The sequence below is a fragment of the Schistocerca nitens genome, chromosome 2 (genome assembly GCF_023898315.1).
Source record: "Schistocerca nitens isolate TAMUIC-IGC-003100 chromosome 2, iqSchNite1.1, whole genome shotgun sequence".
In the NCBI taxonomy this organism is placed as follows: domain Eukaryota; kingdom Metazoa; phylum Arthropoda; class Insecta; order Orthoptera; family Acrididae; genus Schistocerca; species Schistocerca nitens.
Window position 1 is genome coordinate 449,234,056 of NC_064615.1, and position 26,990 is coordinate 449,261,045.

A 26,990-nucleotide genomic window follows, 5' to 3' on the forward strand; every position below is an offset into this window, starting at 1 on the left:
CATGGTAACTGGTCACAATGGGGCATCCTGTATGGTTAGATTTATAAACTTTAGGAAGTATGCAGAAGCTAGGAGTGTGGGCAGTGGTAGGGGTGAGGAGAGAGACTTGGGGAGAGGTTCTAGAATGGGCCTAAGGATTTGAGGAGATACTGGAGATCCTGTTGTATTTCTTGAATAAGGTCACTGTTGCAGGATTTGAATCTGACCACTACTTGAATCCTTCCATCAGATAACCCTGTTGTTCAAAACCACAGTGATGGAGGCTTTATCGACAGGTAGGACTATAAGGTCAGGATCAGATTTTAGGTGGTGGAGTGCTGTTCTTTATGCCTCATCATCATTCCTCAAATCCTTCAACATGAAAGTTAACCTTATATTTGCAGAAAGAACTGCACTCCACCACCTAAAAACTGATCCTGACCTTATAATCCTGCTGGCAAAGGCTCCACTGCTGTGGTTTTGAACTGGAAAAATTACCTGATGGTAGGACACCCATGAACAGAATCTCCAGTCTCCCCTCTAATCCTAGGCTCGTCTCAGAACCTCTCCCCTGCGTGTATCTCCCTTCCCACCCCTACCACTGCCTGCACACCTACCTTCTACATTCTTCCTAAGCCCATAAATCCTACCACCCAGCACACCCTATTGTGGCCAATTACTATGCTCCCACTAAGAGTATCTCTGCTCTCATGGACCAGCACCTTCAGCCTATTATCCATAATCTACCCTTCTATATGAAAGTGATCAACAGTTTCCTCCACTGACTCACGACACTGCTGTTCCTTCATCACATGGTGCTGTGCTCATTACTTTTGATGCCACCTCCCTCTACACTAACTTTCCTAATGCCCATGGGCTTGCCACTGTTGAACATTACCTTTCCCAACTTCTGACTGACTTCAAACCTGCAAGCTCCTTCCTTGTCACTTTGACCAATTATATCTTCACCCATAATTACCTCAATTATATCTTCACCCACAATTACTTCACCTTTGAAGGCACCACCTATGAACAAATCCATGGTACAACAACGGGCACCCGGATGACACCATTCTATGCCAAATGATTCATGCATTCTATTCCAAACTATTCATGGACCATTTACGGGAGTGCTTCCTAACCATCAAGAATCCCTAACTCCTGACCTGGCTCAGATTCATTGGTAATATATTCGTGATCTAGGCTGAGGGTGAGGGCAGCCTATCCACATTCCTCCAGAACCTCAACATCTTCTCTCCCAGTACATGTCACTTGGTTCTTCTCAATCCAACAAACCACTTACCTCAACGTTGACTTCCACCTAAAAGATGGCTACATCAGTATCTCTGTCTATATCAAATCTACCAACCACAAGGGATAGCTACACTTTGACAGTTGCCATCCATTCCATACCAAGAAGTCACTTTCATACAGCCTAGTCACCTGTGACCACACATCTGTAGTGATGTACAGTCCCTTTCTAAGACCAATTGGGTCACTCAGGCTTTCATAGGCCCATATTACCCTCCCAGCCTTGTACAGAACCAGATCTCCCGTGCTTTGTCTCTCCAGTCACTTACCACCTCCCACAGTCCCAGTGTCCAGTCCCGAAGCAGTACTCCCCTCATCACTCAATACCACCCAGGACTGGAGCAACTGAATCATGGATAAAATCTTCTCCAAGGACACAATTGAATCACATTCAGACCCAGGATTCTGACTACCTCTCTCTTTCTTTCTCCCCCTTCTCTACTTCTCCCTTTCCCATCCTCTCCCTCCCCCCTCCCCCCTCAAATCTCCTGCCGACTGCACCTAGCAGCCCTACGCTGTCCCAAACACATCCCTGCATGCTTCCACAAGCAACACTACACCCTCCCCCTCTCTACGCAGATATTCCTCCCCACCCGAGTCTTCCCCTTATCCTCAACACCCAGGTTGCTTCTCCTGTCAAGCGCATTTGCTCACAGTCCAGCTTCAGTGGCCTGAGACAGTGGTCGTGTGCATGTGAGTTGTACTTGCGTGAATGTGTTTATGCTTTCTCCATTAGAAGAAGGCCTTTTGGCCAAAAGCTCACATGTGTAAGTCTTTTTGTTGCACCTGTCTGTGACTCAACATCTCCTCTGTGTGGTGAGTAGCAGTATTTCCTTTTCATAATATTGTCATTATTCCATACTGGATTTTCCATTGTTGAAAACTTGTGTTACAAAGACAATTGCTTAAGTATCCTTTTAGTTTAAAGCAAATGGATTCTTGCTGCATGAAAACAAATCACAGCCTATGGGTTTAGTCTAAAAGACAAGTTTCTGCAGATGATCCATGTTATGTTAATTTTTGGGGTTATATCTAGATGTTAAATTATTTTTGAGTCAACATTAACAACATAGTCTGTTAGTGATCAGTTGTCAAGAGTAGTTTACTTATTGAGGCAACTTATTTATTGCATATGTGAAATACATGTTTTAACATCCTATTTTTCCAAAGTATAATAGCATATGGTATTATTTTATGAGGAAACTGTAGTTGTGTGCATGACATCTTAATACTGTAGCAGAGAGCTATTAGGGGAATTATTAGTTCTTCATATAAGACAGACTGTCAACCTTTGTTTTAAGCACAAAAAGTCATGACTGTAATAAACTTATATTTATACACACTATGTTTTAATTTATACAAAGAAATTACCGCAAGGAAAATGCAGAGAAAACATACATTGTTACAACACAAGAAGCAGTAGATGCATTTATACTCCATACCACAGGCTGTCAAAATCATGTAGCAGCTGTAAACTCATGAGGCACAAATTACGTAATAAGCTTCCACAATTTGTACGAGATTTACCAGGCCATGTTTTCAAGTAAACACTGCATGACTGTTTAGTTGCCCACCTATTCTATGGTATGAAGGAGTTTATTGACTGCAATATAATACTGTAATGTTAAAACAGATCTGTCATTTCTCTTAAATTGTAATTGTACTGAACTATGTGTGTGGCAATAACTATTGCTGTAATGGCCAAATGACATAAAATTATTATTATTATTCAGGAAGATAATTACCATAAGTTAGGTATTTTTATGTTTTTAGATTTGTTCCAGCGTGCTATTGCACAAAGTGGCACAGCATTAATTCCTGGATCATTCAGCAGATTTTCAAAAGAGAGAACTTTCCGTTTGGGAGAAGTTCTGGGCTGCAAAACTAATGACTCACAAGTTCTTTTGAATTTTTTACTGGAACTCCCTGTGAAGAAACTGATAGAAGCTCAAAATATGGCTTTGTCTGATGAGGTTGGATCATAATTTTATACATTTTTTTGTAATTTATGTTAATAAGATTTGTTGCTCTCTTGTGAGTGTTACTAGGAACCATTGGATATTTGAGATCTGATTTTTGAAACAGGGGTTGTGCTAATCTATAGTGCATAAATACAAGATTAATTGTACCTCTTTTTATACATAATATATGTGAACAGAGAATGTCAAATTAATAAGGTTGCACTCTGCCAGAAACACCTGTCTACAGTATGACCTGTGAATGCACACTACCACTGCAATGGATATAAGATGATCTTCTGAGACATACCATTTCTTTCTGAGATAAGTATATGATGGTTTTGAAACTACCCTATAATACTAACATAGAAAGTGGTATATTATCAGTGACCAATGATTGATCAGGACTTAAATTCATGGAAACGTTGGGATGGGGAAGAGTATATGTTCTGTTAACCTGGATAGAATTTATAGTAAAGAAACAACTTAGTTCTCAATTATAATGTTAGTAATAATAATAATAATAATAATAATAATAATAGTTCTTGTGGTCAGTCCTAAGACTGGTGTGATGCAGCTCTCCACACTACTCTATCCTGTGCAGATTAGATTAGATTAGTACTTGTTCCATAGATCATGAATACCACACTTTGTAATGATGTGGAACGTGTCAGGTTAATGAAAGGTGTCTATACAAGATTACATTTCACAAAATATTACATGACACTTGACACTTAATTTTTTTTTCTTTTTTTTTTTGGAGGGGGGAGGGGGGGGGTGTTGGGGAAATTACTCACTTACTATATCCAAAAATTCATCTAACGAGTAGAAAGAGTTGCCATTAAGAAATTCTTTTAATTTCCTTTTAAGTGCTATATGGCTATCTGTCAGACTTTTGATGCTACTAGGTAAAGTGACCAAAGACTTTTGTGGCAGCATAATTTACTCCCTTCTGAGCCAAAGTTAGATTTAACTTGAGTAGTGAAGATCATCCTTTCTCCTAGTGTTGTAGCCATGTACATTGGTATTACTTTTGAATTCGTTCGGATTGTTAATAACAAATATCATAAGTAAATATATATATTGTGAGGCTACAGTGAAGATCCCTGGCTCTTTAAATAAGTGTCTACAGGATGATCTTGGATGAGCTCCAGCAATTATTCTGATTACACGCTTTTGTGCGATGAACACTCTTTTACTCAATGATGAGTTACCCCAGAATATGATGCCATAGGAAAGCAGAGAATGAAAATAGGCGTGGTAAGCTAATTTACTGAGATGTATATCACCAAAATGTGCAATGACCCTAATAGCATAAGTAGCTGAACTCAAACGTTTCAGCAGATCCTCAGTGTGTTTTTTCCAGTTCAACCCCTCATCAATGCATACACCTAGAAATTTTGAATTTCTACCTTGGCTACCAATTTCTGATCGAAGTCTATATTTATTAATGGTGTCATTCCATTTACTGTGTGGAACTGTATATACTCTGTTTTGTCAAAGTTTAATGAGAGCCCATTTGCAGAGAACCACTTAATGATTTTCTGAAAAACATCGTTTACAATTTCACCAGTTAATTCTTGTCTGTTGGGTGTGATAGCTATACTTGTATCATCAGCAAAAAGTACCAGCTTTGCATCTTCGTGAATATAGAATGGCAAGTCATTAATGTATATTAAGAACAGCAGAGGACCCAAGACAGAACCTTGTGGCACCCCATTCTTGATTGTTCCCCAGTTTGAGAAATCACCAGTTTTTTTGCATATTATATGAACTGCTTATTTCAGCTTTCTGCACTCTTCCAGTTAGGTATGATTTAAACCATTTGAACACTGTCCCATTCATAGCACAGTACTTGAGCTTATGTAGAAGTATTCTATGATTTACACAATCAAAAGCCATTGATAGATCACAAAAAATTCCAACGGGTGACTTCCGATTACTCAGAACATTTGATATTTCATTAGTGAAAGTATATATAGCATTTTCCGTTGAAAAACCCTTCTGGAAACCAAACTGACATTTTGTTGAAACTTTATTTTTACAAAGCTGTGAAGCTACTCTACAATACATTACTTTTTCAAGAATTTTGGATAAGGCAGTCAGCCTCTTCATCTCTGAATAACTACTGCAACCTACATCCTTGTGAACCTGATAACTGTATTCATCTCTTTGTCACAGTCTATGATTTTTACCCCACTCACACTTTCGTTCAATACAAAATTGGTGATCCCCTGTGTCCTATCAACTGGTCTAGTTTTGCTACAAATTGCTTTTATCTTCAGTTCTCTTCAGTACCTTCTCATTAGTTGCATGATCTATCCAGCTAACTTCAGCATTCTTCTGTAGCGCCACATTTCAAAAGATTCTGTTCTCCTCTTGTCTAAACTGTTGTCATCCATATTTTACTTCCATACATGGCTACACCCCAGACAAATACTTTCACAAAAGACTTCCTGACACTTAAGTCTGTATTTGAAGTTAACAAATTTCTCTTCTTCAAAAGTGCTTTTCTTACCATTGTCAGTCTACATTTTATAGCCTCTCTACTCCGGCTGTCACCAGTTATTTTACTTCCAAAATAGCAAAACTCATTTACTACTTTTAGGATCTTGTTTCCTGATCACCTGATTTAATTCAACTACATTCCATTACCCTTATTTTGCTCTTGTTGATGTCTGTCTTACATCATTCTTTCATGACACTGTCCATTTTATTCAGCTGCTCTTCAGAGTCCTTTGTTATTTATAACAGAATTACAATGTCGTCGGTAAACCTTAAAGCTTTTAATCTCTTCTTCCTGAACATTAATTCTTCTCCAAATTTTTCATTGTGTTCCTTAATTGCTTGCTCAGTGTACAAATTGGATAATTTTGGAAATATGCTACAAACCTGTTTCAGTCTTTTCTCAACCACTACTTCCCTTTTATGCCCCACAACTCTTATAATTGCCCTCTAGTTTCTGTACAATTTGTATACAACTTTCTGCTGTATAACCTGTATTTTATCCCTACTACCTTCAGAATTTCAGAGAGTGTATTCCAGTTGATATTTTCAAAGGCTTTCTCCCAATCTACAGAAGCTATAACTGTATATTTGCCTTTCCTTGATCTATGTTCTAAGATAAGTCATACGGTCAGAACTGCCTAACATGTTCCTACATTTCTCCAGAATCCAAGACTGATCTTCTCTGAGGTTGGCTTGCACCAATTTTTTCCATTCTTCTGTACAGAATTCATGTTAGTATTTTGCAGCCATGGGTCATTAAACTGACAGACAGATAATATTCACAACTGTCAGCAGCTGCTTTCTTGGGAATCAGAATTATAACATTCTTGAAGTCTGAAGATCCTATCTCACACATCTTGCATACCAGGTGTAATAGTTTTGTCATGGCTGGCTCTCCCAGGGATTTCAGTAGTTCCGATATGTTATTTTGCTCCAGGGGCCTTGTTTTGACTTAGGTCTATCAGTGCTCTGTCAGTTTCTTCCCACAGTATGATGTCTCCTATCTAACTTCATCTACATTCTCTTCTCTTTCTATAATATTGTCTTCAAGTATATTCTCCTTGTATAGCCCTGGTCAGGTGAATACAGGGTTATAAATATAAAAACAAATAGGAGTACTGCAGGAGTTGGTTTAATAGTGAATAAAAAAATAGGAGTGAGGATAAGCTACCACAAACAGCATAGTGAACACATTATTATTGCAAAGATAGACTTGAAGCCCACACCTACCATAGTAGTACAAGTTTATATGCCAACCAGCTCTGCAGATGATGATGAACTTGATGAAATGTACCATGAGATAAAAGAAATTATTCAGATAGTCAAGGGAGACAAAAATTTAATAGTCATGGGTGACTGTAATTCGATAGTAGGAAAAGAAAGAGAAAGAAAAGTAGTAGGTGAACATGGAATGGGGGTAAGGAATGAAAGAGGAAGCCGCCTGGTAGAATTTTGCACAGAGCATAACGTAATCATAGCTAACACTTGGTTCAAGAATCATGAAAGAAGGTTGTATTCATGGAAGAGGCCTGGAGACACTGGAAGGTTTCAGACATATTATATAATGGTAAGATAGAGATTTAGGAACCAGGTTTTTAATTGTAAGACATTTCCAGGAGCAGATGTGGACTCTGACCACAATCTATTGGTTATGAACTGTAGATTAAAACTGAAAAAACTGCAAAAAGGTGGAAATTTAAGGAGATGGGACCTGGATAAACTGAAAGAACCAGAGGTTGTAGAGAGTTTCAGAGAGAGCATTAGGGGACAATTGACAAGAACGAGGGAAAGAAATACAGTAGAAGAAGAATGGGTAGCTTTGATAGATGAAATAGTGAAGGCAGCAGAGGATCAAGTAGGTAAAAAGACGAGGGCTAGTAGAAATCCTTGGGTAACAAAAGAAATATTGAATTTAATTGATGAAAGGAGAAAATATAAACATGCAGTAAATGAAACAGGCAGAAAGGAATACAAATGTCTCAAAAATGGCTAAGCAGGGATGGCTAGAGGACAAATGTAAGGATGTAGAGGCATATATCACTAGGGGTAAGATAGATACTGCCTGCAGGAAAATTAGAGAGACTTTTGGAGAAAAGAGAACCACTTGTATGAATATCAAGAGCTCAGATGGAAACCCAGTTCTAAGCAAAGAAGGGAAAGCAGAAAGGTGGAAGGAGTATATAGAGGGTCTATACAAGGGTGATGTACTTGAGGACAGTAGTATGGAAATGGATGAGGATGTAGATGAAGATGAAATGGGAGATACGATACTGCGTGAAGAGTTTGACAGAGCACTGAAAGACCTAAGTCGAAACAAGGCCCCGGGAGTAGACAACATTCCATTAGAACTACTGATAGCCTTGGGAGGGCCAGCCCTGACAAAACTCTACCATGTATGAGACAGGCGACATATCCTCAGACTTCAGGAAGAATATGATAATTCCAATCCCAAAGAAACCAGGTGTTGACAGTTGTGAAAATTACCAAACTGTCAAGTCACGGCTGCAAAATACTAACACGAATTCTTTACAGACAAATGGAAAAACTGGTTGAAGCCAACCTCAGGGAAGATCAGTTTGGCTTCTGTAGAAATGTTGTAACATGTGAGGCAATACCGACCCTACGACTTACCTTAGAGGATAGATTAGGGAAAGGCAAACCTACATTTCTAGCATTTGTAGACTTAAAGAAAGCTTTTGACAATGTTGACTGGAATACTCTCTTTCAAATTCTGAAGGTGGCAGAGGTGAAAGACAGGGAGCAAAAGGCTATTTAAAATTTGTACAGAAACCAGATGGCAGTTATAAGAGTCGAGGGGTATGAAAAGGAAGCAGTGTTTGGGAAGGGAGTGAGACAGGGTTATAGCCTATCCCTGATATTATTCAATCTGTATATTGAGCAAGCAGTAAAGGAAACAAAAGAAAAATTCGGAGTAGGAATTAAAATCCATGGAGAAGAAATAAAAACTTCGAGGTTTGCCAATGACATTGTATTTCTGTCAGAGACAGCAAAGGACCTGGAAGAGCAGTTGAATGGAATGGACAGTTTCTTGAAAGGAGGATTTAAGATGAACATCAACAAAAGCAAAATGAGGATAATGAAATGTGGTCAAATTAAATCGGGTGATGCTGAGGGAATTAGATTAGGAAATGAGACACTTAAAGTAGTAAAGGAGTTTTGCTATTTGGGGAGCACAATAACTGATGATGGTCAAAGTAGAGTGGATATTAAATCTAGATTGGCAATGGCAAGGAAAGCGTTTCTGAAGAAAAGGAATTTGTTAACATCAAGTGTAGATTTAAGTCTCAGGAAGTCATTTCAGAAAGTATTTGTATGGAGTGTAGCCATGTATGGAAGTATAACATGCACGATAAATAGTTTGACAAGAAGAGAATAGAAGCTTTCAAAATGTGGTGCTACAGAAGGATGCTGAAGATCAAAAGGGTAGATCACATAAGTAATGAGGAGGTACTGAATAGAATTGGGGAGAAGAGAAATTTGTGGCACAACTTCACTAGAAGGTGGGATCAGTTGGTAGGACATGTTCTGAGGCATCAAGGGATCACCAATTTAGTATTGGAGGGCAACGTGGAGGGTAAAAATCATAGAGGGAGACCAAGAGATGGATACACTAAGCAGATTCAGAAGGATGTAGGTTGCAGTAGGTATTGGAAGATGAAGAAGCTTGCACAGGATAGAGTAGCATGTGGAACTGCATCAAACCAGTCTCTGGACTGAAGACCACAACAACACATAGCCCTTCTGCATACTTCATTCAGCTTCCAGCTTTCCCTTCTTTGTTTAGTACTGGTTTTCCATCTCAGCTCTTGATATTCATACAGCTGCTTCTCTTCTCTCCAAATGTCTCTTTAATTTTCCTGTAACCATGACATGTTTATTAAAACTTTAAAGGCCACCAATACTCTCAATACCTCCACAGTGTACAATAGCCATGGTAAGCAATCCAGTACCATGACTAAATTTATCATCCTTTATCAGTGAAAAATTCAAAATACTACCTACAAAAACACAGGCACCATCAAGGACAGCATCCAATGCTATTCCCTTCACCTTCACTTGTATATTTCTATATCTTTCCCACAGTTATATGTGCTTCTATATCCTTACATTTGTTTTATAGCCATTCCTGCATAGCTATTTTGCATTTCCTCTCAGTCTCATTTTTAGATATTTGTATTCCCTTTCACCAGCTTCAGTTGCTGCATTTTTATATTTTCTCCTTTCATCAATTACATAAAATATCTCCTGTGATAGCCAGGGATTTCTATTAGACCTTGTCTTTTTACCTATTCGATCCTCTGCTTCCTTCGTTAGTTTATCACTCATTGCTACACGTATGTCGTCTACTGTATTCCTTTCCCCTATTTCAGACAATCATTGCTCCCATGGAAATGCTCAACAGCCTCTGGTTTTTGCAACTTATCCATGTCCTATCTCCTTAGTGTCCCATCTATTTGCAGTTTCTTTATTTTTAATCTACACTTCATAGCCAAAAAACTGTGGTCAGAGCCCACGTCTTCCCCTGGAAGTATCTTACAATTTAAATCTGGTTCTGAAATCTCTGCTGTACCATTACATAATCAATCTGAAACCATCTAGTCTTTACAGGTCTCTTCCACGCATGGAGCCTTCTTTCATGATTCAGAAACCAAGTGTAAGCAAAATTCTATGAGACTGCTTCCTCTTTCACTCTTTCTCCGCAGCTCATATTCACCAATTATTTTTCCTTCTTTTCTGTTTCATACTATCAAACTCTAGTATGACATTAAATTTTCTTTTCCCATAACTACCTGAATAATTTCTTTTATCTCATCATGCACTTTTTTAAATCTCTTCATCATCTGTGGAACTAGTTGGCATATAAACTTGTGATACAGTGATAGGTGTTGACTTTATGTCTCTCTTGGCTAGAATAATGCATTCACTATGCTGTTTGTAGTAGTTAGACACATTTCTACTTTCTTATTCATTATTAGGCCTACTCCTACATTATCCCTATTTGATTTTGAATTTATAACCCTTCACACCGAGCGAGGTGGCGCAGTGGTTAGCACACTGGACTCGCATTCGGGAGGACGCCGGTTCAATCCCGTCTCCGGCCATCCTGATTTAGGTTTTCCGTGATTTCCCTAAATCGCTTCAGGCAAATGCCAGGATGGTTCCTTTGAAAGGGCACGGCCGATTTCCTTCCCCATCCTTCCCTCACCCGAGCTTGCGCTCCGTCTCTAATGACCTCATTGTCGACGGGACGTTAAACACTAATCTCCTCCTCCTCCTCCTCCTCCTCCTCCTCCTCCTATAACCCTTCACTCGCCTGACCAAAATTACTGTGCACCCTGCCACTAAATTTCCCTATATCTAACTTCACCCTATCCACTTCTCTTTTTAAATTTTCTAACCTATCTACTGATTAAGGGATCTAAGATTCCAGGCTCTGATCTGTAGATTGCCGGGTTTGTTTTTCCTAATGATGACATCATCCTGAGTTTTCCCTGCCTGGAGATCCAAATGAGAGACTATTTTATCTTCAGAATTTTATCCAAGAGGATGCCATCATCATTCAACCATACAGTAGAGCTGCATGACCTTGGGAAAAATAACAGCTGTAGTTTACGCTTGCTTTCAGCCATTTTCAGTGCCAGCATGGTGAAGCCATGTTGGTCGATGTTAAAAGGCCAGATCAGTTAATCATCCAGTCTGCTGCCTGTGCAACTCGTGAAAAGGCTGCTGCCCCTTTTCAGGAACCACATGTTTGTATGGTCTCTCAACAGATAGCCCTCCATTGTGTAGGGGCCTATGGTACCAATATCTGTATTGTTGAGGTATGCAAGCCACCCCAGCATGGCAAGGCCCTAGGTTTATTGGAGGAAGGGGGGTCAATAATGAAAAAAATGATATAAATTAGATAAGTCAAAAGTGTTAGAGAAATTGAAGATCAAAAGACAAATTGTGAAAATGAAAAAAATATAGACCTACAGGAGATGATGATATTGTTGCTGAACTGATAAAAGAAGCTGGGCCAAATACCATCAGAGGAATAATGTATATCATACGTGGAGACCAAGGTAACACCAGGAGGCTGGAAGTGTGCTGTTATACATGCTCTACATAAGAAAGGGGACAGTGGACCAATATTAACAGTTACAGAGGGATATCTTTACTGCCCATCACATACAAAATTCTATCACAGTGCTTGCTAGGTAGAACATTCTTCCAGCGGAAAAACAAGATAGGAGAATATCAAACAGGCTTCAGACCAGGAAGATGCTGTGCTGAATGGATACTCAATTTAAAGACAGTCCTGAGGTCCCAAGAGAAGATAAGCAGAGAGGCCATGTGCATCATTGTACATATCAAGAAGATTTCATTGATCAAAGAAATGGAAGGGAGGGGTCTTAATGAGAAGACAGTGAATATTAGCAAACATACACTTGCAAACACCAAAGCTAAATTAAATTCTTGGGAGAATTATCAGAGTCGTTCGAGTTTAGAATAGGAGTGAGGTAGGGCAGTGGAATTTAATCATTGTTGTTCAACATACTATTAGACAAAGTTGTCATGGAATGAGGAAAAGAACTGAAGATACAGGGATTTTATAAACCCATCAGTTGAAAAAAAAAAAAAAAAAAAAAAAAACGGTTCAAATGGCTCTGAGCACTATGGGACTTAACTTCTGAGGTCATCAGTCCCCTAGAACTTAGAACTACTTAAACCTAACTGACCTAAGGACATCACAAACATCCATGCCCGAGGCAGGATTCGAACCTGTAACCGGAGTGGGCGCACGGTTCCAGACTGCAGCACCTAGAACCGCTCGGCCACCCCAGCCGGCGAAGAAATACCAAAGATCTACATATTGGCAGACTGGCATTCACAAATGATCTTGTAATACTCACAGGTAACAGAAACTGCAGTAAACAAAATTGAGGTCCCGATAGAGGAGGTTGAAAATGTTGAACTATAAATCTCCTTTGAGAAAATGGAAGACATGTCAAACAAAATAAAGCACCAAAAAAAGACTATGACAAAATGTGGTGAGATCAAGAGAGTTCTCAAATTCAAGTATCTTGGAGAGATGATAAAGGAAAATTGGATACAGAAAGAAGCTCACAAACAGCAAAATCAAAAGATGACTAGATCATTCTGGAAGGCTGGAAACATCTGCAACAAATGACACCTACTGAAATGTAAAAGCGAGATATTACAGCACATGCATAAAACCAGAAAACAGGGTTTCCATAACTTCTGTGAAACCAGGGAATACCAGGGAATTTTAAATGTGTCAGAGTAATTGGAAAATATCAGGGAAATTTGAACAAAAAACACTGGAAAAATCTCGTTTCTGTCTCAGTAGATGAAATGTTTAGACTACTAAAATGTCATGTATTGTTACTGGCTGCATGCAGCTGAGTACATATGCCACTTCCCTACTCCCTCATTCCTGCTGCTTCTCCCCTTACTACTACTCTCCTCACCTTGCAGTCAGTGCTGCTACCACTTCTTGCCACTAGCCAGCAGCTACCAATAAGAGACGGGGAGGTGTGAGGAGTGGTTTGTCTGGATCTGATTTTCAGACACTGTTGATGCAGTGGCTGGAGATGGCGGTCATATGTGCATGAGTTGTGTCTGAGTGAATGTGTGTTACTCTCATTTTCTGACGATGGCTGTGGTCGAAAGTTTAGTTGTGAGAGTGTGATTGTCTTTTCTACATGACTGATGCAGCTCAGCGATCATCTTTACAGTGAGTTGCTATCTATCCTCATTATTATTGATTCTCAGAGTATTCACACAAGTTATCTGAGAGGTTCCAGACAGATTACATAATGGTAAGACAGAGATTTAGGAACCAGGTTTTAAATTGTAAGACATTTCCAGGGGCAGATGTGGACTCTGATCACAATCTATTGGTTATGAACTGTAGATTAAAACTGAAGAAACTGCAAAAAGGTGGGAATTTAAGGAGATGGGACCTCGATAAACTGAAAGAACCAGAGGTTGTACAGAGTTTCAGGGAGAGCATAAGGGAACAATTGTCACAAATGGGGGAAAGAAATACAGTAGAAAAAGAATGGGTAGCTTTGAGAGATGAAGTAGTGAAGGCAGCAGAGGACATAGTAGGTAAAAAGACAAGGGCTAGTAGAAATCCTTGGGTAACAGAAGAAATACTGAATTTAATTGATGAGAGGAGAAAATATAAAAATGGAGAAATGAAGCAGGCAAAAAGGAATACAAATGTCTCAAAAATGAGATCGACAGGAAGTGCAAAATGGCTAAGCAGGGATGGCTAGAGGACAAATACAAGGATGTAGAGGCTTATCTCACTAGGGGTAAGATAGATATTGCCTACAGGAAAATTAAAGAGACCTTTGGAGAAAAGAGAACCACTTGTATGAATATCAAGAGCTCAGATGGAAACCCTGTTCTAAGCAAAGAAGGGAAAGCAGAAAGGTGGAGGGAGTATATAGGGGGTCTATACAAGGTTAATTTACTTGAGGACAATATTATGGAAATGGAAGAGGATGTAGATGAAGATGAAATGGGAGATACGATACTGCGTGAAGAGTTTGACAGAGCACTGAAAGACCTGAGTCGAAACAAGGCCCCGGCAGTAGACAGCATTTCATTAGAACTACTGACGGCCTTGGGAGAGCCAGTCCTGACAAAACTCTACTATCTGGTGTCCTGACAAAACTTTACCATCTGGTGAGCAAGATGTATGAGACAGGCGAAATACCCTCAGACTTCAAGAAGAATATAATAATTCCGATCCCAAAGAAAGTAGGTGCTGACAGATGTGAAAATTACCGAACTATCAGTTTAATAAGTCACGGATGTAAAATACTAACGCATATTCTCTACAGAAAAATGGAAAAACTGGTAGAAGCTGACATCGGGGAAGATCAGTTTGGATTCCGTAGAAATATTGGAACACATGAGGAAATACTGACCCTACGACATATCTTAGAAGCTAGATTAAGGAAAGGCAAACCTATGTTTCTAGCATTTGTAGACTCAGAGAAAGCTTTTGACAATGTTGACTGGAATACTCTTTCAAATTCTGAAGGTGGCAGGGGTAAAATACAGGGAGCGAAAGGCTGTTTAAAATTTGTACAGAAACCAGATGGCAGTTATAAGAGATGAGGGGCATGAAAGGGAAGCAGTGGTTGGAAAGGGAGTGAGACAGGGTTGTAGCCTATCCCCGATGTTATTCAATCTGTATATTGAGCAAGCAGTGAAGGAAACAAAAGAAAAATTAGGTGTAGGAATTAAAATCCATGGAGAAGAAATAAAAACTTCGAGGTTTGCCGATGACATTGTATTTCTGTCAGACACAGCAAAGGACCTGGAAGAGCAGTTGAATGGAATGGACAGTTTCTTGAAAGGAGGATATAAGATGAACATCAACAAAAGCAAAATGAGGATAATGGAATGTGGTCAAATTAAATCGGGTGATGCTGAGGGAATTAGATTAGGAAATGAGACACTTAAAGTAGTAAAGGAGTTTTGCTGTTTGGGGAGCAAAATAACTGATGATGGTCGAAGTAGAGAGGATATAAAATGTAGACTGGCAATGGCAAGGAAAGCGTTTCTGAAGAAGAGAAATTTCTTAACATCGAGTATAGATTTAAGTGTCAGGAACTCGTTTCTGAAAGTATTTGTATGGAGCGTAGCCATGTATGGAAGTGAAACATGGACGATAACTAGTTTGGACAAGAAGAGAATAGAAGCTTTCGAAATGTGGTGCTACAGAAGAATGCTGAAGATTAGATGGGTAGATCACATAACTAATGAGGATGTATTGAATAGGATTGGGGAGAAGAGAAGTTTGTGGCACAACTTGACTAGAAGGTGGGATCGGTTGGTAGGACATGTTCAGAGGCATCAAGGGATCACCAATTTAGTATTGGAGGGCAGCGTGGAGGGTAAAAATCGTAGAGGGAGACCAGGAGATGAATACACTAAGCAGATTCAGAAGGATGTAGGTTGCAGTAGGTATTGGAAGATAAAAAAATGAAGCTTGCACAGGATAGAGTAGCATGGAGAGCTGCATCCAACCAGTCTCAGGACTGAAGACCACAACAACAATCTGTTGCATGGATTGATCACCATGGTCTCATTTCATTAACATGCTGTCTGTGACTCATGAATAGCTGGTCACATGGGTGGATTTCCACGACGGGACGAAACTGCAGGCCATTTCTGCAGGTGTCTGTAATGGATCAGGGCCTGCCGACCTGAAGCCTGTTGTTTCCTCCTAATGTGCAGGCCCTGCCCATCAGATCTAGTCTCACTGATCTGCCCTCAGACCAATTCTGATTGTGTGTGGTGTAATGCAGTGGATTTTCATGGTTTATCCATGGTCCAGGACTGCTGTGTTTCTTGGCAGGCCAGAGGCCACAGGTGATGAATTTGAGGAATTGTGACTGTCTTACCACAAGTATGTTATACAGTGCAGCATTTTATAGACATTTTATTTATTCTAGTACATTTTGGTGCTTCAAAAGTATTTTATGTATTAGAAAGTATGGACGATAAGAAGAAGAAAATTGCTCATTCACTGACAGTTTATATGCTATGGACTCATACATTTCTCAAAAGAAAAATCACACAATACCTGCAAAATAATAGACAACACAGTGAGTAATAACCAACAATAATGTATATAATAGAACCAACATTTTATTGACAGTCACCTGTAGTGTTGGTTTATGTAGCTCTTCACCATCCTGTACAGTTCTTCCATGAGGCCTACTTTTTTCTGAGGTTATTTCTGAAATCAATGGAGATATTTTAAATCTGTCTTGTGACTCCAAGGAAATGCATATTTTTGCCACCAAATGTATTTTGTTTTACTGAAATCAAATAACATCAGTGGTCTTAATGAAATATGTATACCTTTTGACTTGCTTTCTCCATCTAAAAATAGTTAGTCATCAAAGATGTTGATGTTAGTACTTAAGACTTTTGCTCACATCAGGAAAAACCATCTGCTTACAAAATTTTTTTTAGATATTTACTCAGCTGACACTTGTTTTGTGTACCACAGCTGCAAAGACAGATTTAAAACACCTTCATTTATTATAAAGCAGCTACAGACAATAAGATCACACAAGTGAAGATTTTTTTCTGAAACTTCATTTCAAATTTTGTAGCTTAGCTTTCCTAACAACACTGTGATCCACAGTTGGAATACTGTGTCCATATGTTTCAGCCATCTATTTGTATGACCTGTTTTTTACATTCTTGTTTGTTAAAGTCCATGTGTAAGTTTTCACAAACAAGGTATTTAATGATACAGTTGTATGTTTTTTGATATGGTCATTGGTCCAGCTCCTTTGTTATATTTGTAGCAACTAAAACTTGCTGTCTCTTGAAAACTACTCACTAAGAAGTGGCAAATTTCAATTAACAGCTACATTTCTCTTGTTTCCTTATTAAAATTCACTTCCTTTGACAAAACAAAGTGGAGTTTGCACAATGTCACCTCACCAACATCTTAATGCACTTGCAGTGGTGACAGACTCCTGAAACAGTATTTTATTAAACAAGGAAATGTGGTCATTTCAGGTCAAAAGTTTATGAAAAATCACATTTTCGGTATAAAAACAAACATGTAATTTCTTACCTTATCTTGTTGCAAAACCACGCTAATTCTCATTTCAGCAGCTATCGAAGACTTAAAAAAATTACATCTATTCATTACATAAGTCTACAGTTACTTGTATAATGTGGTAGATAAGAAAATTCCACCTGCTTGTTACGTAGAAAAATACTCAAACATTTCTGTGCTATCATTTGCCAAAATCTCATTTCGATAACTCGGACCATTTATGAGGCACGAGGGACACTGTGAATGTTTTATTCTCTCATTCTGCAGGCACAATCTCATGGTTGGGCCTCCAAAAACACACAAGCAGGGGCTGCAGGTATCAAAGAATCTAACGAAAATATCCGTGGCTCGTTGGGAAAATCCATTTTTTGTGTGGCATCTCACCTTTGAAGGCACACCAGCATGAGTGTTGTCAACAACCTTTTGTCATCAGCCATGTGGCAACTCACAATTTCCTAGTAGTATGTCATGGTGAAAACAAGCAAGGTGAAATTCGATGCTAAATGGCTGTGTGACTGGAGATTTGAGGGCATCAGGGCCCACAAGACATCAGAATTCCAGGCTTATTGCATAGTATACAGCAAGTCTTTCACTCTCAGCAACCTGGAAAAAAAGCCATAATCAGCAATGTGGAAGGAGCTAAACACTCCAAGGCAGTTGTGGTGGTCAAGAGGACATTCATCTTTTTTGTCAGTCCATAGTAAGTGAAGTGCTACGGCTGTTAAATGATGCATACTTTCTTAAAGGGTGCACAACACCGCACTGACGGTAAAATGGGATTTTATTTTCAGTGACTGCATCTTTTTTTTACCCTTCCATTTTGGTGATGCATTAGGCCATTTAAAAGGGTATTCCAATAATGCTTTGAAACATAAGCGATGAGAGCAGGAATGTCAGGTGAGATGGAAAACCTGGCCAACAGAGTGGCACTCAAAAGTGACCGACAGACCTTGGCATTTTCAACATACCCTTGCCCAGCTTTTGTAACCTATCCATTTCTAATGTCAAGTTTTGGTGTTCACTATGAAAACTTACCAATGGTTTTTCAGTTAAGGAGAATCAGCAAGTTGTGCCTTGCCGCCCTGCTTTCCATATGTTTCTGTTTTTCTTGCTTCCTCTTTAGATGAGGGGGTTGATTTCATTAATCCCTTCTTCATTGCACATGTCTTCTGAAACTTTACATAAACTTCTATTGATAACCACTGTTCTTCCCCTGATACTACATATGTGCCAACTCTCCTGATTTAGGCAGGAGCCTCCAGATTTTTCTCCCACCTTCCGATTCTTCCATTATTTCTCTTGATTTTTAGATAATGATCTTCAAACCTAAGATGGTTGTTTTGAAAACTGATCATTTCAGTTTTTGGCTAATTGTGGAAAGTCCTTTGCTTATTAGTCTTTTCAATCGATGTACTTCTCAAAGTTTGTAGAAATCAGGAAGTCGTGCATGACATGTTGTAGATTGTACTTTTTCCTCTTTCCTGCACAGTTTGTACAATGTATATGCATAGTTCTCAATTTTGTGCTCTGTTTTGAGTTGTGTTTGTGTGTTGTCGCTGTGCCAATGCTGCCAAGTTAGTGGTTTTCCCACTAAATCTAGTGGTTTCGAGTACCTGTCTCATGGTTAATTAGAATTATGGTAGATTTTAAACATACACTCCTGGAAATGGAAAAAAGAACACATTGACACCAGTGTGTCATACCCACCATACTTGCTCCGGACACTGCAAGAGGGCTGTACAAGCAATGATCACACGCACGGCACAGCGGACACACCAGGAACCGCTGTGTTGGCCGTCGAATGGCGCTAGCTGCGCAGCATTTGTGCACCGCCGCCGTCAGTGTCAGCCAGTTTGCCGTGGCATACGGAGCTCCATCGCAGTCTTTAACACTGTTAGCATGCCGCGACAGCGTGGACGTGAACCGTATATGCAGTTGACGGACTTTGAGCGAGGGCGTATAGTGGGCATGCGAGAGGCCGGGTGGACGTACCGCCGAATTGCTCAATACTTGGGGCGTGAGGTCTCCACAGTACATCGATGTTGTCGCCAGTGGTCGGCGGAAGGTGCACGTGCCCGTCGACCTGGGACCGGACCGCAGTGACGCACGGATGCATGCCAAGACCGTAGGATCCTACGCAGTGCCGTAGGGGACCGCACCGCCACTTCCCAGCAAATTAGGGACACTGTTGCTCCTGGGGTATCGGCGAGGACCATTCGCAACCGTCTCCATGAAGCTGGGCTACGGTCCCGCACACCGTTAGGCCGTCTTCCGCTCACGCCCCAACATCGTGCAGCCCGCCTCCAGTGGTGTCGCGACAGGCGTGAATGGAGGGACGAATGGAGACGTTGGCGCCGTGCAGGTGAGCGCCACAATCAGGACTGCATACGACCGAGGCATACAGGGCCAACACCCGGCATCATGGTGTGGGGAGCGATCTCCTACACTGGCCGTACACCACTGGTGATCGTCGAGGGGACACTGAATAGTGCACGGTACATCCAAACCGTCATCGAACCCATCGTTCTACCATTCCTAGACCGGCAAGGGAACTTGCTGTTCCAACAGGACAATGCACGTCCGCATGTATCCCGTGCCACCCAACGTGCTCTAGAAGGTGTAAGTCAGCTACCCTGGCCTGCAAGATCTCCGGATCTGTCCCCCATTGAGCATGTTTGGGACTGGATGAAGCGTCGTCTCACGCGGTCTGCACGTCCAGCACGAACGCTGGTCCAACTGAGGCGCCAGGTGGAAATGGCATGGCAAGCCGTTCCACAGGACTACATCCAGCATCTCTACGATCGTCTCCATGGGAGAATAGCAGCTTGCATTGCTGCGAAAGGTGGATATACACTGTACTAGTGCCGACATTGTGCATGCTCTGTTGCCTGTGTCTATGTGCCTGTGGTTCTGTCAGTGTGATCATGTGATGTATCTGACCCCAGGAATGTGTCAATAAAGTTTCCCCTTCCTGGGACAATGAATTCACGGTGTTCTTATTTCAATTTCCAGGAGTGTATTATGATGGTTTTACAGTAAAAGTATTTTTAAAAATCATTTTATCCATTCAGCGTGCAGAAAATAGCACTGTTTAATTTCTTAACATCTCTAGCTCTTGAATTTATACCATCTAAACATTTATAGAACATGAGATTCTGTCTCTGTTGTATTGTTATGTGTTATAGTATTAATAAATCTGCTGCTGCAAGCATTGTGCGTACCTATAGTGCTGGTGTTAATTTCGTGTTTGTTACATCACAGAATATTGTTTTAGCACTAAACATGGGTAAAGTAAAGTCACAGTATGGCCAGAAATAATGGGAGGAGTAAAGGTAACAACTCACCAAATAGTTGAGGCACTGAGTTGTAAAATTCACATAATGTTTATGTGCCTCTCGACTATTCCAGACTTCAACTGTACAGTGAATTGTTTCCTTTATTTGTTCCATGATTGATTTTTCACCAAGAGCTTTCTGTTGCTAAACAAGTGAACTTTCGGCCAAAAAGCCATCTTCTGAATTAGACGACATACACACAAACATTCACTCAAATGTAGCTCGCACTCACATGACCACTGTCTCTGGCTGCTGATGCCTCAGTAGCCAGGTACAGTGGTCATGTGTGTGTGAGTTACATTTGTGTGAATGTGTGTGTAGGTTGTCTAATTCAAAAGAAGGTATTTTGGCTGAAACCCTACTTCTTTCTAACAATGTAGCACACTTTACAGCAGTGAGAAGCTCTGTTGCCAGCAAAAGCTGACTTGAAGATTAAGTCAGGAAGACTATATTTACTCTTTTGTAAGGATTATTTTTGTCTGAAAATGCTTTTTAAAGTATGAGCATCATTAATCGTATCATCTTAGTTAAGTGAAAGACTTTGAAAAACTCTTATTGAAAACACACTAAATCTTAACATTCATAATGGTTTTGATATGCAGACTTTGTGATGTGGTGACATTGTTTGTGTGTGCGTACCTGATTCTTATGACCTTAAATGTTTAAAAAAATCTCCAAGTAAGTACAGACAGATGTAATGAGGTCGCAGAGATTTTAATATTAATTTTTTGAAAGATTGAGATGAAAGAAACAATATGAAAATGATACTTATCCTGTACAACACGTGTTTCATTGTGTTATTCCCACTGCAATTACAAAGGCAAGCAGTACAGAAACATACAACATATTTATAGGTGAGTACTTAATAAATACCTAAATTATTAGGTGGACAAGTTAAACATGAAAATCAGTTGCAAAAAATGGTTAGTTATTGAAATTATCACAAGGAAGGACATTTGAATCTCTTAAGATTAAATTACACATTACTATTTAATGTGAAATATTATTTATCAAAACTTCTGAGCAGTAGTATGTGTCAGGTAAGACAGATATGTAAGGCCATGTTGAGGGAGACATTTTGAAATTGTGCAAGTAATAAAATATTTTGTGCAGGTTTTGCTGTTGTTCTTATATGTTGTCTTTAATCCTGTACCAAGTCCCCTGTATTATATTTAATCATAGTATTATAATCCTTAAATTATTCAGATAAACTGTGTCTGTGTGAATTATATTTGGTTTTCATTTAAACAATAGATCAATACTTTGTGTCTAATTATTCAGTAAACTTAATAATGTAGGTCACTTTACTCTCACTGCACATTTTCTATTTTTAAACAGTATCTTTGTAAGAACAATTTTATGAAAAGGATAGATTTCTACTCACCATAGAGAGGAGATGTTAAGTTAGAGAAGACACAATCAAAGGAGAGCTATACATCTGAGCTTTGGGCCAAAAGACCTTCCTCTAAAATAGAAAATGCACACATATTCACACAAGCTTGCGCGCGTGCCCCCCCCCCCCCCACACACACACACCCCGTGGCCTCAGCGGCCATAGACAGTGGTTTTCGTGAGTGTGTGTGTTTTCTACTTAAGAACAAGGCTTTTTCAGCTGATACCTCAAATTTATAGCTGTCTTTTTTATTGTGCTTGTCTGCAACTCAATGTCTCCTCTATATGATAAATAACAGACATCCTTTCTATAATACTGTCACTATACCATCGTGGAATCACCAGTGTTGCATCTTTTTAAAGGTTTTAATTAATATTATGGGATATTTTTTCTAATGAAGTAAACTTTTACCTAAAACAGGAGAAACGGAGAGATGTACTTTTCCCATTTGTCCCATGTGTGGAACCAAAGATTGCTGGTTACAATGCAGTACTTCCTGATGAACCAAAGACCTTGATAAAAAGGTGTTCATTTTCTGAAGTTCCTTTCATTGTTGGTCTGAATTCACATGAGGGAATAGCCTTTGCTAAAGGTAAGAAAATGAACTGAATTCCCAATTTTTCATTTAATTTTTGTGTTCAATATAAATATTGTTTTCTAAAGAAGTTATACAGAATATTTTTCTCTTTTACAGATGTTATTCAGAATGTGAAAGTAAAGGAAGAAATTGAAAATGACTTCAAAAGGTTGATACCGCTGGATATGAATATTGATAATAGTAGCGATTTAGCACATGAAGTTGCCAAAGAAATCAAAACTTTTTATTTTGGAGAACATTCATTGTGTGAAGAAACTATTGAACAGTTTGTGAATGTATGTGAGCGTTATATCCTTCCATTATTTGAAGACAATAAATTAAAAATCTTGCTTCCACAAGTAGAGTAAGAGCATTCGACAATAGAATTTTCGAATTTAACATGTCGACTAAAGGGTCAGAATTGGTTTTCAGCTTTCAAAATGCTTTTGATTAATTACTCTGAAGGCAGCTTCAGTCTACATCTACATTTTATCCATTTGTTTCATTTATCTAAGGACCATCTCACAATGGTATAAGATTTGTCAGGGTAATACAATACATATCAGTAATAATAATAATAATAATAATCCAAGATATACAACACATTCAATACATGACATGCTTTATGAGGATACGACAGGTAGTTTATATGGATAGGACACATGGATGGGATAGGTGGCCTAGATTAAGGAACCATCCTCGCATTTGCATTAATGATCTAGGAAAACCCAAATCAGTATGACCAGGCAGAGTAATTCCATCCTTGTGAGTATGAGGTCAGCATCTTAATTGCTGCACTGCCTCATTTGGTAAGTCCCTATTGTATAATGTACCTTAATTTACACACAGTTTGTTTCAGGCAACCTGTAGTATAAAGCACAGTTTTGTTCTTCTTTGCTGCACACTCTAAGGATGACCGCAATGACTCCTGGACTGTTTCTGGTAACTTATAATGTAAAACATAGCTCTGTTGACTGATGACCTCAGAAGTTAAGTCCCATAGTGCTCAGAGCCATTTGAACCATAGCTCTGTTCTTCATTGCAACACATACTAAGGACGCCAGCTGACGACTCCTGGACTGTGAAGATGCTGTTGTGTCCCTTGCATCAAATCCATGCTGTGCTATTCAACTATGCTCTTCAGTCCACTTGAAAAACTGGGTCAGCAGACATTACTATCATACATTTTACATCTTGACACACGAGCTGGGAAATGGCTTAGCCACAGCCTGGGGGGTGTTTCCAGAATGAGATTCTCACTCTGCAGCGGAGTGTGTGCTGATATGAAACTTCCTGGCAGATTAAAACTGTGTGCTGGACCGAGACGCAAACTCAGGACCTTTGCCTTTCGCAGGCAAGTGCTCTACTTCATATCAGCTCTACTTCATATCAGCTCTACTTCATATCAGCACACACTCCGCTGCAGAGTGAAAATCTCATTCTGGAAACATCCCTCAGGCTGTGGCTAAGCCATGTCTCCGCAGTATCCTTTCTTTCAGGAGTGCTAGTTCTGCAAGGTTCGCAGGAGAGCTTCTGCAAAGTTTGGAAGGTAGGAGACGGGTACTGGCAGAAGTAAAGCTGTGAGGATGGGGCACGAGTCGTGCTTGGGTAGCTCATTTGGCAGAGCACTTGCCCGTGAAAGGCAAAGGTCCTGAGTTCGAATCTCAGTCTGGCACACAGTTTTAATCTGCCAGGAAGTTTGAAAAATTGTCAATATTTATGTGGTTTCACTAGCTAACAAATAAGGCACTTGAACTGTTAAAAGCCAAATTCAAGATTGGAAGAAAACCTATACATCGTGAAAGGAAAGGTGTTGAGGGAGATACGGCCATTGCATAAAAATTTCTACTGCACTGGTAACTAAACTTAACCTTAAACAGACCAATTTTTCATGGGACGTGATGCCATCTCGTAATATTGTGTTCCTTTTAGTAATTCTGGGAGCAATTTGATGTAACAAATGAAAAACACTGGTGCTTCACCTTTCTAAAATATAAAATGCAGATTCCTCTTCCTTGAGATCCTTTTATAGTGTGTGAAATGAGATTTCTGGGATTCACACTCTTGTTTGCATTGTTTTGCAATGCTGTCTTCCTTCTCTAATGACAAGCTATCCCTGCAAGAGGCAAACCATTTGATTCCAATAAATGTAATTTTTATACAAATGTGGACTATAGCATCCACATATAAATGCTACCACATTTTGTATGTGTTCTTTGTGTGTGAAAACAATTGAAAATCATCTTGTGAAGACTGCTAGCCCTGTGAAAAATCAGTTGCGGACAGCCATGTGACTTGAGATCATGTGACTTGAATTAACTTGACATGCCATGCCGTGATGGACAATGCAAATGTACAGTGATGGTATGGTGCCGTGACGTGATGGTGCCATGATGAACAATGTGAATTGACCTTAATGGTTTGTACACACATGAATGAAAATTCCACTTTGTTTCACAAATATTTGGTAGTTTAAATCCCTTTTCCCTCAGAAGTTTGTTTCTTTACCAGAACGGCTAAAAATGCATGAAATCGTGATAGGTTTGCCACAAAAATTTTAATTGTGTAATTTTTACAGGCATAGGAGGACTAGGTTTAACTAATGCGCATAGCAATGGATAAAGAGAGCATAACAATATGCTTGTTTCACAGTAAAATGGATACCACAATTTTTCGCTGCCATTACACTGCAGCCGTCACATTTTTGCAAAACTAATTTCTTTTTATCAATATTCCAACAGCTTATCACTTGCAACAGAACAGTGGCTATGCACTCCAGTCTTTAGATATGTTGTAAAACCGTATGAATCTCCTCCAGTGCTGTCCCCAATAATCAGTCTTTCCTTCTCATCCTGTCCAGTAAGTCTCCCCTGACCCATGGTTCTGTGTGATTCTTTTGAAATCCACCCCTTTTCCTAGATCCTTCCAGTCCTTCTCCTTCACCCTCTTCCCCTTCAAACCTTCTGCCTGGTCACTGGCTCTGAAAGCTTACCTGCTTGTAACCTTCTTTTATGTGTGTGTTCTGCAGCTGCTTGGTGAGTAGATTTTTTATCTTTCCATATATTTTATGAATCTCCTTTCAACATCACAATCCTAATTTGTTATTTGACTTCTAGTTGAGAAATCCATTGTTTAAAAAGAGCTCTTTAAAAACATCTGTAATGCAAACTGTGAATTTATTCTGTGTGTCAGAGGAAGTGCCTCTAAATACACCATCAGATGCTAAATGATATTTAATGTATGGTTCTTCCTCTGCCCAGAAATCCAAAAGTTTGAAATAATTCACTTTCTTTTCTGACACCTCAGATTCATCATGACCTTGAAGAGGTAACTCTTGTAATGCTAAAAACAGATAGTTGAAATAAGTCTCTTCATTATACTTCTGTTTTGATCAACCTTCTCGTTATGTTTCAAAGCTTCCAGGGGTGTTGCTTCTGAAAGAGCATGGTCAATTCTTACTGTGTGTAGCTGATTTATTTAACAGCTGCTGTGATGTTTGAAATGAAACATTAAGACTTTTTAACTTCTGAAAGCAAATTTTGAAGACTGTCTTCAGCTACTCCCCACTTATGCCATTGAGAATCATAATTACCCATTCAAAATAGTACATGGTAAAAACGAAAAAGTTTTTTCCTTACTACGCTGTCACTTAACCAAGGTTTTGAATTGCACCATTGTGTTTGGAAAATCATATGAATTTTCCATGTTGTTGTTGTTGTGGTCTTCAGTCCTGAGACTGGTTTGATGCAGCTCTCCATGCTACTCTATCCTGTGCAAGCTTCTTCATCTCCCAGTACCTACTGCAACCTACATCCTTCTGAATCTGCTTAGTGTATTCATCTCTTGGTCTCCCTCTACGATTTTTACCCTCCACGCTGCCCTCCAATGCTAAATTTGTGATCCCTTGATGCCTCAAAACATGTCCTACCAACCGATCCCTTCTTCTAGTCAAGTTGTGCCACAAACTTCTCTTCTCCCCAATCCTATTCAATACATCCTCATTAGTTACGTGATCTACCCACCTTATCTTCAGCATTCTTCTGTAGCACCACATTTCGAAAGCTTCTATTCTCTTCTTGTCCAAATTATTTACCGTCCATGTTTCACTTCCATACATGGCTACACTCCATACAAATACTTTCAGAAACGACTTCCTGACACTTAAATCTATACTCGATGTTAACAAATTTCTCTTCTTCAGAAACGATTTCCTTGCCATTGCCAGTCTACATTTTATATCCTCTCTACTTCGACCATCATCAGTTATTTTGCTCGCCAAATAGCAAAACTTCTTTAC

At 39.4% G+C, this 26,990-nt stretch overlaps 1 protein-coding gene across 1 annotated transcript in view; it reads left to right on the forward strand.

Annotated features, from left to right (window-relative positions):
* LOC126236315 (esterase FE4-like) overlaps window positions 1–26,990 on the forward strand; it is a 181,329-nt gene that overhangs the window by 75,642 nt on the left and 78,697 nt on the right. The window contains exons 5-7 of the mRNA XM_049945526.1: window positions 3,064–3,263; window positions 22,537–22,708; window positions 22,811–22,989. Coding sequence (XP_049801483.1) covers window positions 3,064–3,263; window positions 22,537–22,708; window positions 22,811–22,989 — 551 coding nt within the window. The remainder of the gene's footprint in view (window positions 1–3,063; window positions 3,264–22,536; window positions 22,709–22,810; window positions 22,990–26,990) is intronic.